Source organism: Leucoraja erinacea, chromosome 8 (genome assembly GCF_028641065.1).
Source record: "Leucoraja erinacea ecotype New England chromosome 8, Leri_hhj_1, whole genome shotgun sequence".
NCBI lineage: Eukaryota > Metazoa > Chordata > Chondrichthyes > Rajiformes > Rajidae > Leucoraja > Leucoraja erinaceus.
In genome coordinates this window covers 43,108,875-43,121,586 of record NC_073384.1, presented here as the reverse complement: position 1 = coordinate 43,121,586, position 12,712 = coordinate 43,108,875, and the positions used below count along the sequence as shown (strand labels likewise).

The window sequence follows — 12,712 nt, the reverse complement described above, 5'->3', positions numbered from 1 at the left end:
ATACAAGCCCAGTCGACCCATTCCTGAAATACTTGCATTTAACAAAGAACATAAAATAGTACAGCACAGGAATGGGCCATTCGGCCCACATTGTGCCAAACATGATACAAAGTTAAACTGATCTCTTCTGCCTGTACATGATCCATATCCCTCTTCCCTGCACTTCCATGTGCCTATCTAAAAGTCTCTTAAACACCACCATCTAATCTGCCTCCACCATCACCCCCTGGCAGCACGTTCCAGTCCCCCGCCACCCTCTGTGTAAAAAAACTTGCCCCACACATCTCCATTAAACTTTCCCCCTCTCACCTTATAGCTATGCCCTCTAATGTTGAACATTTCCACCCTGGGGGGAAAAAGGTTCTGACTGTCTACCCTTTCCCTATATTATGCCTCTCATAATTTTATATACTTCCATCATATTTCCCCTCAACCTCTGACATTCCAGAAAAAACAATCCACCTCCACCTCCCCCTCCCCTGGCTTGGTCGCAGTGGTCCCTCGCAATTTCTCACTCTCAACTCTCACCCAATGTTGACAGCCCTGGGGAAGCGGAAGGGGAGGGGGATGGAGGGGGGAGAGAAAAAAAGGTGTTGGTGTACTTTGTAAGCGCTGTAGGTGGCTGCTCTAAGTATACATTGGATATGCAAGCAAATAATTTTACTGTGCCTAGTTGCATGTGACAAAGTATTCAATTTCCTTGTAACTCGTTTAACTGGTCTGCAATTTTTTTTTGTTACTTGTTTAACTGGTCTGCCATTTCCTTGCTGCCGCCCTGGTCATTCCCCTTTCTGTACTTCTACCTTCTGGGAGAAGATACTGAAGGTCTGGATGTCCGGACTTGAAAATGGCATCTTCTTTACTGCTATAAAACTACTGAACTAATCACATCCTTCATTTTCTCTTCCTGGAGGTGCTACCTTTTACTCTTAACTCTACCTCATTTGATTATTCTATAATTGTACTTTAATATTATTTTGCACAACAATCTTGTACCATTTTGCTGTTTGGTACTTGTTTTATTGTTCTACTTATTACCGTATGTATAGTGTTTACTCTGACAAACTAATCTTAATCTGCACTGTTAAAATGTCATTGAATGCAAACTCAAAGAACAATAACTCTCCTTCATTCCAGGAATATTGCTGCCTACAGGACCCTTGCATTCCCCAAATTTAGATAACATGTTCCTCCTTCCTATCTACGAAAGAACCATTATTGCCTACCATCCTTTATTCGTTACCTTGTGTATAATCTGGCCTGCTGTGCATGTCCTGGTATTCCAGAACCATGTTAGCAACAAATGACACTGCTGCAGTAGGTTAATCTGATTCCACCAGCTGCGCTGTATCAGAGAGAGATTCCCTTTTTTTCACCTTTACTTAACTCCAATTTTGCTGCTAGTTTTCAGTTCTGATGAAGGGTTTGTTTTTTTCCTCTGATACTTTCTATCCTGCTGAATTTTACCTCTGCTTTTTATTTTCTGTTTATGTCATGTTGACTCTGCTTTTCTTATCCTGCTTGTATAAGTCTGGCCTGCTGGGTAAGACCCAAGGCCTTGCCATTAACAGCACATTGGATGGATCTACACATCCCAGCCCTATCTACTCTGACTGAAAATTATTATTTTTAATCTCTTCCCAGATCTGACAAAAGGTTAATTATCTTTCTCCAAATTGTTGCCTGATCAGGGAATTTCAAGCATTTTCTGTTGTTTGCCTCACAGTGACCTACGTCACTCCTGACCTGTTTGAAACTCCACAGAATTGGTAGTGCAGTGTTCGCATTCTGTCTGACCAAATGGATTCCTTCTAAGTGCTCTGTTTTCCTTGCATGTCATAAAGGCATGCTGGTAGGTTAATCGATTATTGTAAAATTACCCTATGTATAGGTAACTCAGAAGAACTAAAAGTCAAAGGTCTGATGAGAGAAAATGAACTGCAGGAGTGGGGTGGGGGGGGGGGGGGGGGGGGGGGGGTTGGAATCTATGATTGCTCTGCTGGAGGCTGGCACAGACTTGATGGATTGAATGGGTAGTCTCCTGTATCACAGTAAATCTTCTTATGGACTGCAGTGAAACTAATGAAGTGAACGTGTATTTGAAATATGATTTTTGTTCTTTTAGTAGGATTTATTCAGCTGGATCGTAACAATTGTAACTAAATCTTCTATTTCTATTTAGCCAGTCTTTGAAATGTTCTATGCCCATGTCAAACGTCTGCAACAAGATGAAAGGCAACTGACACAGTTGGAGAAATGTGCTTTAATGGAATCTCTTGTTCTCCTGAGCAATCAGTTCAAGGATTATGCAAGACAGAAAGCTTTCCTGGAGGAGCTTATGGCACCTGTCACCAACCTTTGGTTGTCTGCGGAGATGCACAGGTATATCTTTGATTATATTTTATTTTTACCAATGAACTGTATGACATTTGAAGCAGTTGCCTTGTTTTTGTGTAATACACTAAGGATCACTTTGTGTTGTAGTGTGCTGTCCGATCCAGCAATGTTTCTTTCATACATTGGCGCAGATGTCACTCCAGACGATCCAATTCGAGAAGATCCAGCAGGCATCAATCGATCTAGGGTACGTGCATATCTTTGGTTAAACTATTCCGAAGGAATTGCAGATATGCTCATGTGCATTATTTCAGGAAAATACTTCATTCAGGATCTTCGAACTGACAGCAATCGATCTTGGGACTACTGGAGAACCATTTTAGTTTTAAGACTCCACTAACCTCTATCCTGCTAACAGTAAATGTTTTGGATAATTTTATCAAAAATTATCTTTTATTCAATCCTAAATTTAGAAACCATATAACAAAGGAATCATCTTAAGAGATGGTCATGGAACATGTCAAGGCCTGCTGTTCACTGTCCATGATGAAGACTTCTACCACTATTTCTCAACAAAATATTACAAAAAAAAATCAAGAACTGTAAGGTGTTTTTTCTTTAGGTTGGGTGGGGAGAGAAGTGAAAAAAAGATGATGAAATACCTTTTGAATTACCTAGATGTTTGGAATGGTGATTTTGGTAGGGTGACTAGTAGCGGGATATGGATTGTTTAATAGTATCTGGTGCCATTGGAGGCTATTGTTTTGAAAATCATTTCATTTGTATGTGGCAGAGTTTCATTATGGTGGACAAAATATGTTCTGTTGGAGTTGTGGAGTAGATTCAGAAATGTATTAAGACCTAGAAGTGTAGTTTGTGGTGGTTGTGTTCACTTCAGATATTAGTGGCCAATGTTGCCATTGTTGTGTGTTTTGGGAGGGAAGTGTTTGGACTTCCTTCTGAACTTGTTCTAATGCTGTTAATGGCCCAAGAGGTTAGGTCATGTCACGTATTGTTGTAAAGAGGTCAAGTTTGATTTGTCCATTTGATTCTATATTGTTTGTAGAAAAAAATTTGCAGTTTTGTTTTCCATAAACGCAGATTTAGTCTGCACTCAGCTTTAATTTGTGAATCTGCTCTTTTGACTCAAATTAAAAGATGCATGTTTGACGTGGAAATATAAAAAATTTGCAGAGCACCTGTGTGCAATCCTTCCTTTTGAAATTCTTTGCTCTTCCATGCACGTTGCCTGCGTTTTTAACGCACAATATTCCTGATCGAAGCCCGCTGTTCCTACCTGTTGCAATACAATTAGTTGCAATCAGGGTTTGGCACAACAGTAACCTGGAGGTATTGAGCCGCAGGTACTACTGATGAAGGTCACTGCAACTTTGCCAGAGTTTTCATCTCTGCTTTTTACCTTATTTTGACAGATCAGCTTGTGTGTGTACACCATACTTGGAGTTGTGAAGCGGGCTCGCTGGCCTAGTGACCTGGAGGAGGCAAAGGCCGGAGGGTTCGTGGTTGGATTCACACCCAGCGGGGCTCCGATCTACCGCAACGCCTGCACTGAGCATGTCATCAAACTTCTTGACAACCTGCTCGCCCTGATAAGGTGAATCAAGTTGGCCAAGAATAGCAACACGTAAACCAAAGCCATTCCACAAAGCACTGGATTTAGGCCAGGAAAATGGTCTTGAATCAGTGAAAAATGAATATCATGACGGGTGCACTTATCAGCCTGCCTGCATAGTGCACTTGCACAGAGTCCTTCATTTGAGCTTGGATGTTGTTGCTTAAAAACTTTTGTATTGCATCAGGGTAAGGAAGATGAGTAATAATTTAGACAGTGTGATTTGTTTTGCATTGTCTAAATCACTAGAAACCTCTAAACTTGGAATTTGTCCCAATTCAAAAGTAATCTTGCTTAACTTGAATTTTTTCACAATGTTTTATTTTTGCACTAAGAAGTAAATTCAGGTATGTACCCAGTAATGTTGGTTCTTTTAGATTTGACGACGAAAAGTATCGGTTGGAGCAAAATCCTACTGGCTATGCTTTCGGAGGATTCGATGTAATATTGAAACTGACTTTCCACCACAGCAACTCTTCCCATTCTCTCGAAGTAATTTAATTTTAAAATGTGAAAGTTGGAAAGCGTTATGTTCATTTTTTTTAAGAACGCCTTCTTGATGCATTTTGTTCAATGCATTGTATGGTCATTTGCCTCAATATATTTTCCTGTTGAGCAGATATTCACGATTAACCAGAATAGAATTAACCAGAGTAGAATTAAATTCCTGGCATAATGTATGCATTGTTAATGCACACATTGCTAGATCTTTTATGCAAGACTTGCACAAGTTTGCTTTGAAATTCAAGTTTAGGAACAAATTCAGGTTCAAGTTCAGCCCTGAGACCATTCTATATTCTCTGAAAATAACTACATTTTCATGTGCACTCTTGAACCTTTCTTGTTTGGACTATAAAACAATTACTAAATCTTTTGATCTTTTCAGCAGCCAGTTTGGTTAATACTTCTCAATTTCACTTAAAAAAAAATCTGCAATTGTTTGTCAAAACAATTAGAAAACTTAGACTCTTAAAAGATTTAACAACCTATTATAAAGCATATTTTTACAGTTGGTCGTTTTAACATTAGTCATAGAGTTATACAGCTCAGAAACAGGCCATTCAGCACAACATTTTATCCGCATTGGACTACACTTCTTTCCACCCTGCTTCCTGTAAGGACTCCACCCCCTACTCCCAATTCCTCCGTCTACGCCGCATCTGCTCCCAGGATGAGGCGTTCCACACCAGGGCATCTGAAATGCCCTAATTCTTCAGGAAACGGGGGTTCCCCTCCTCCACCATAGATGAGGCTCGCACCAGGGTCTCTTCCATACCCCGTAACACTGCTCTCTCTCCCCATCCCCCCCCCACTCGCAACAAGGGAAGAGTCCCCCTAGTCCTCACCTTTCACCCCACCAGCTGTAAGTTTCGCCATCTCCAATGTGACCCCACCACTCGCCGCATCTTCCCATTTCCCCCCCATATCTGCCTTCCGCAAAGACCGCTCCCTCCATAACTCCCTTGTCAATTCTTCCCTTCCTTCCCGTACCACCCCCTCCCCGGGCACTTTCCGTTGCAACCGCAAGAAATGCAACACTTGTCCCTTTACCTCCCCCCCTCGACTCCATTCAAGGACCCAAGCAGTCGTTCCAGGTGCGACAGAGGTTTACCTGTATCTCCTCCAACCTCATCTATTGCATCCGCTGCTCTGGATGTCAGCAGATCTATATCAGTGAGACCAAGCGGAGGTTGGTCGATCGTTTCGCCGAACACCTCCGCTCGGTCCACAAGAACCTACCTGACCTCAGGTGGCTCAGCACTTCAACTCCCCCTCCCACTCTGTATATGACCTCTCTGTCCTGGGTCTCCTCCATGGCCAGAGCGAGCAACACCGGAAATTGGAGGAACAGCACCTCGTATTCCGCTTGGGGAGTCTGCATCCTGGGGCATGAACATTGAATTCTCCCAATTTTGTTAGTCCTTGCTGTCTCCTCCCCTTCCTCGGCCCTCCTGCTGTCTCCTCCCATCCCCCAGCCTTCGGGCTCTTCATTCTTTTTCCTTTCTTCTCCCCGCCCCCCCAACCCCGATCAGTCTGAAGAAGGGTTTCGGCCCGAAACGTTGCCTTTTTCCTTCGCTCCATAGATGCTGCTGCACCCGCTGAGTTTCTCCAGCTTTTTTGTGCACCTTCGATTTTCCAGCATCTGCAGTTGCTTCTTAAACATTTTATCCACATTGTTGCTCGCCCTGTGATTTTGTGCAAATGTGGCTCAAAATTTGTGGGCAAAGATTTGCTGCTATTCCCTTTTTGCTATTTTTATTTTATTCAAGTTATCAGTTGTAGAGTCTATGAATATATAAATTGAAAGACCTCAATTTATCCAATTTATGAGATCTTCATTCTATTTATTTGTTTAATGTTTCTAATTTAACCGGTATATCAATTTGGCTCTCAAGTTGAATATGAGAGTGATGGGTATGCTTTTAAGTAACTTCTGTGGAATCAACAAAGAACAGCACACCAAATATAGGGGAGGGTAGGGAGAAAAACTTGGGCTGTCAATATATCAAACTTGCTATGTGGAACATTCGTCCTTTTTGGACAGTTGAACAGCTGGGGATCATCAAAGATAATTTTGTGAATATTTCCACTTAAATTCAGCTATTTACTGTTTTGCAAAGTTCGATTGCCTCTTCCCACTAAATGCCACCCAACAGCTAATGGATACATTTTCCTGGAGACAACAAAGTCGCTTTATTGGCATAAATGTTTGGAAACAATGAGATTTAAAGTAGTGATCAAACATACTTTTGAATATGAAATTGGAAAAAGCTATCCCTTTAATAATGATCGTGCCTCAAGTCTGCAAATCCCTTCTTTTATCAGTATTCCTGTAATTTATTTTTGAAAGACATTATTGAATCTGCTTCCATCAGTTTTTGGGCATTGCACGACATTGGTATATTTAAAAAAACCAAAAAAAACCAACAAATATCTACCCATGGTTCATTGATTGTCTCTGCCCACATATTCTGGTTACCAAATCTCTGTTCCATAAACAATTTTTATTTAATTGCTTCATTAATCTTAAATGCATGTTAAATGTCAACTTCATGTTCCAGTGAGAATCTTTCCAGTTTCCTTATTTCCCCTTCATAAATTTGTGAGCTAGGTGTCTGTTCCTGCCTCTGTAAAAAATAGACTAATTTAATTTTTTATCAGTTCAAAATGTATCACTAATACATTTGTGCATTAAATTTCAGCAATGATGTGTCGACGCATTTCACCAGTCTGACATTGAAGTCTGCCTCTTTCCTCACTTTATAATGTACACACACACACACACACACACACACACACACACACACACACACACTCGAACCATCCATGTCACACATCAATGCAAGCTAAAACATATAAGTGAGCCAATTCAAAACTTCAGTCTAAAAATACAATTGTTATTCACTCGTGTTCCCTAATGCTATGTCTGTTCTAGCATCATTCTCTTAATCCATATTCATTAATATTGTTTACAGCAGTCTTGTAACTTTTTTGATGTTCCATGTGTTGATTGCTGTCTACCTCTTCATTGAAAGAATCGTCAAGTTTATTGGACAAGGCTGCAATGAGTGACATTAATTAACCAATATTTTCGTCCCCCCCCAGTAAAGTGTTCTTAATTTGTTAAGAATTTTGATCAACAGAGGTTTTCTCCACTAATAATGATAGCCTGATTGATCTTTACTGCTTGAAGTTAAGTTGTTTAAAAATGTCTTCATTTGGATATCAGATCTTTTTATAGTTTTGTGTTGGGCTGGGAGAGCCAGTGCAGACAAGGAAGTGTTCAAATTCTCAATCATGGCAATCCTAGTCCAAATGTTAATCCTTCCTTTCCTGATCGCCAGTGCACTTCCAGGGATATTTTCTTGATAGTGGTGACAAGTGGCAATAATTGGTGCTTTGCTATGTATCAAGGGAGTGCCTCCCAAAGTGCTTTCCCTGCCATTCCACCCCCAACGCTTCATCTTGCTTTTTGCCATTACATTTATTGTGGCTAAACTAGCCATTTTTTTTTGCACGTATCTTGAAGACTAAAGAATTGCCTGGACCAAATTTTAATTCAGTTGAACGTTGTATACTAAATGCGGGATTTATTGTGAGGAGAGAAAGTATTGAAGGCGTTTATATTTTGATATCTGGAGAAGTTTCAGCTTTACTTAAAGCAGGAGAAGCAGCAAATTCTCCTAGAGATTAGAAAGATAATGTTTGCCATGAGGATGTATCGTTGTACAAGCAGTGCCTTTCTGTATCCTTCATATCTGAAGCATTGATCTAATTTGTAGCTCCTGGAGCTCCTCTTCTAGACATACGTTTTGTCAATGGTGTGCCCCTGATTCCAGTAGTTTTTTTCCACATGTACTTCACTTCACTTGTACACACGTGTACAAACTGTACTTTGATTTCACATGTGATGCCCTTCCGTGAGCCCCACATTGAAAGCTGGCACTGAAAGGAATTGGTCATACTGCTTTTGAAATATAAATTTTTAAAAATTATTTCTAACTTCACTTGTTTAAAGGCATCTGATCTACAATAGAATTGACTAATAATAAATCTGTGCAGTTTAGAATTATGAAGGGGTCTGGTAGGATAGATACGGAGATTTCATCTTTTGGACTTTGTGAGAAGTACAGATGCAAATCTAAGGTCACTATTGGACTCCAGAATTTAGTTAGGAAATTTCAATATCAAAGTGAGAAATCAAAATATTCTACCCAATTATTAGCATGGTTGATTTTAAAAAATATATATATATGTGGGGAATTGTTCAGTACACAAGAAAGGAAAGAAGGGATTTTTGATGAAATTAGGTGAATTGTGGGAGAAATCTCAAGCAGAGCATGAATACCAGAGTGGACCATTTAAGGTCATCTGGTCAGTCTCTTGTAGATCCTGTAAATATTCTTTGTTAATTGAACATTCCACATACTAGTGGAGTAGAGATTGCTCCAAACTAAAGTTGTTAACTCACTTTGCTTCTTGGAAACCTCTGCTTTATCTTTCATAAATTGGGTTTAGATAATTTACAGATCACAGAATAACTAACTTATTGCAACTTCAATAGCTCTGTCTGTGATCGGCTCCCTCACATTTTGTTTTCCTTTGGCAAATAATATGTGCTTGTCCGTTTTCAACAAATTTTATTAAGAATATTTAATGTTTCATTTGGATTTTCATAACAATTAGTTTGCAAATTTTGCAAGGTCCTCCATTGCAAAGTGTGTCGCTCTGAAGTTCAACAATGCATGAGTTGCAACTTGACAATGTGTTTCCTACATGTTTACTTGAATAGCATGCTTTCGAATCTTTAAGTATGTTTGGAATTTAATATTCAGGATCCGTCAAATTGGTGCAGGATAGAGTGCTTGGTCTTTCCATCAATTGTAGTGGTTTAATTGTTGACTGCATGTTGGAAAACCGTACTATTTATAATTTTAAGTTTAATTGATCATTTAAAAAATAGTGCAGTTATATTTGTCGTGTAAAAGGAAATTTAAGAAAGATGTGGCATCTTTTTCTATTTGCTAGTGTTGATTAGTTTGAGTCAGAATGGAGAAGGTGTGCACTACAAAATATATCTGTACAGTAAAATAGCAAACCTGGCTAGATTGTGCTTGATGTATACACAATTGTTAATTCTAAAAAATCAAATCTGATTTTTACCTCCAGTAAACACTTGTGTATCTTGAATCAGGCATTTAATTATTATTCATGAATTAAATTTTAAATGGCGTCTATAAAGTGTATACATTTAATTTTGGATATGCAGGTAAGTGGCATTTTCTCATAATTCCAGTGCATTTTATGTTTAAATTTCATTTTTTCCCCTTATTCTCTATCCATCTTTTTCCCTCTTCCCTTCTTTCTCATGTTTGTAAACAAAAAAGTGTGCATTGAATATTATTCGTGTATGTAATAACTACTTGCTAGAAAAGGTAGTGAAATATTTGTTTGGAATTGAGAAGAATTTTGTCCGATGGGGAAATGATGGATGAAAAAACCTCCCCAAAGGATTTGAATATGTTCTCTAATCCTCTGGGATCAATGTCTTTGTGTGATACTTTTGGGTAACAATACGCTCTGAACCACCTTTTTTGAATGGATTTGGGTATGGGAAGCTAAATAACCCTTTAAAATGAATGTAGTTGGGCTAAAAAAAATATCATTTTTTTTTCTAACTGGAACAGCATTAAGGATATTAATATGAAGAATGATTTTGTTAATTGTGGTGACCATCTTAGATTTGGCAGAAGGAAGCGATTGATCACTGACCTTTCCACCCTATTCCATTTCCTCTTCATGTTCATGTTACACAAGTTTGAGATCTGAATATTGAGTTGGTGAAGTGAAATGTGTTTTGATCACATTTGAATGCTTTACCATATGTTCTCGTCAATTGTGTAGACCAAATTTTCACTTTTGGGGGACACTTTACCTTTGTTTATGCTTGATTATATCCCAAATGTACTTGCAGAACAAGAATTTGAACTAATTTAGAATTTTATTTGATCTGGTTTCTCCAGTGATAAAATCTTATTGAATTAAACATTTTTTATAACATATTAGCATATTTTAAAAAATTGACCTTTCTAAAAGAAACTAGTTATAAATGTGCTAAAAATATACAACATGTACAGCCTTTCAATGATAGACGAGCTGGATGAAAGTCTGCTCGTGAGTTGGGTGGAAAGAGTTGGAGTACTGGTTAACTTGGCTTTACAGCAAATTTGAATATGAAATTAAACAATATGGATTGCTTTCTTTGTTGCAACTGAAATATTACCTCTTGGCCTTTTGATTTTGAATGGCATTAACCTCAGGAATATTGTGCCAATGATGTTCCATGTATTTAGAGCCTTTAGTCTGCAGAGGAGTACTGTCATTTTGAATACTCTACCTCATCTTGGTCTTCTAGCTGTTCTCTCTTTAAATGTGGAGAGCTTGAAGAGATTCTTATCGGTCACCCAGTTCATCAGTTGCCTAACATTTGCTCTCAACAGATGCCTGGCTTCTGCAGAGGAGTGCTGCAATAGAAAGACCAAAACATTTTTTTTTTTGGGGGGGAGGGGCAGTAATCCCTCTATTGAGATTTAAGGAAGATAACAGTTTTAATTGCCTGGTTTAATTGCTATCTGCATCAATTTGTGGATAGGGTGTCTTAAGTCTGATCTTAAGGGCTGCACATCCCTTTTTATGATGGTATTTGAACCACAAGGGATTAAAAATAAAAAAGCAAATCGGGACTTATAAGTGCTATTATGTTTTCTTGTTTGCAGGACCCACAACAACCTTTGGCTGCCAGAAATGATGGCCCAGCTCAGCCCACACTTCATGAAAGCCCATGACATGCTGGAAGTGGAAAAAAATGCTATCCTTGGTATGTATGTGGAAATCTACAAATTAAAACAGAAACAAGTGCAGCCGTATTCAATATAAATAATTCCTTAGTTTTGGAACTTTACCTCGTAATGAATGAATGAACGAATAAGTTTATTGGCCAAGTATTCACATGCAAGGAATTTGCCTTGGTGCTCTGCCCGCAAGTGACAACGACATAGTGACAGTTAGGAATGACACATAAAATATTAAACATTAATAATAAAACATTATTGATTAAACGTGAATTAAATAAAATACCAGAGCAAAAGGAGGCTACAGATTTTTGGTTATTGAGTAGAGCTACTACTCGTGGAAAAAAACTGTTTTTATGTCTGGCTGTGGCAGCTTTGACAGTCTGGAGTTGCCTTCCAGAATAGAGTAATCAGCTAGTACTTTTAAAATAAATCTCACCTAATTAATTATAACATTTGGATAATTTTAGTAGTTTCATAAACTGCTTGATCTATTGCAAAAAGATTCAATTTCTTTTTAGAATTTTTTAATTTCTTCATGAGGAGATGCTTGTTAATTTCCATAGGTTTTGAAGCAAAAGGAAGGCTCTTTCAAATGTTCATTTTTCTCATATTTCCAATGGTAGCGATAAAGATTGGTTTATAGATTGATGTATTTTAGTTTGTATTTTTTAAATTTATATCTGGATAAGATTTTTTTGGAGTCGTTGACTAATAATTTTGAAGAATGGTATGTTAAATGCAAATTGCTGATATCAGTAGATTAATGCCAATAAGTATTCTGAAGTTTACTTTCAATAGAAGGAAAGGAACGTTTGTCGGCACTGGGTCTGTACTCGCTGGAGTTCAGAAGAATGAGGGGGGACCTCATTGAAACGTACAGAATAGTGAAAGGCTTGGATAGAGTTGATGTGGAGAGGATGTTTCCACTAATGGGAGAGTAGAACTAGAGGTCATAGCCTCAAAATTAAAGGATGTTCTTTTAGGAAGGAGTTGAGGAGAAATTTCTTTAGCCAGAGAGTGGTGAATCTGGAATTCTTTGCCACAGAAGGCTGTGGTGGCCAAGTCAGTGGATATTTTTAAGGCAGGGATAGATAAATTCTTGATTAGTGCAGGTGTCAGAGGTTATGGGATGAAGGCAGGAGAATGGGGTTAGGAGGGAGAGATAGACAAGCCATGATTGAATGGCAGAGTAGACATGATGGGCTGAATGGGCCAATTCTACTCCTATCACTTTTGACTTCTGAACACTTGCACTCAGCCTCAGTCCTGATGGATCTCCCGGTTGCTAACCTTTTTAATTCATGAAACCCTTCCGATTCCCCTACCAACCTTTCTATATGGGCTCATGCACTGTCAGAGTGAGACCACATGCAAACTGGAGGAAGAG

General features: G+C 38.7%; 1 protein-coding gene across 1 annotated transcript in view; it reads left to right on the top strand.

The window, feature by feature from the left end:
* The window catches only part of LOC129699622 (exportin-5), a 90,207-nt gene that overhangs the window by 57,800 nt on the left and 19,695 nt on the right, over nucleotides 1-12,712 (top strand). Inside the window, exons 18-21 of the mRNA XM_055639584.1 lie at nucleotides 2,183-2,382; nucleotides 2,485-2,584; nucleotides 3,771-3,952; nucleotides 11,248-11,348. Of these exons, the coding sequence (XP_055495559.1) occupies nucleotides 2,183-2,382; nucleotides 2,485-2,584; nucleotides 3,771-3,952; nucleotides 11,248-11,348 (583 nt within the window). The remainder of the gene's footprint in view (nucleotides 1-2,182; nucleotides 2,383-2,484; nucleotides 2,585-3,770; nucleotides 3,953-11,247; nucleotides 11,349-12,712) is intronic.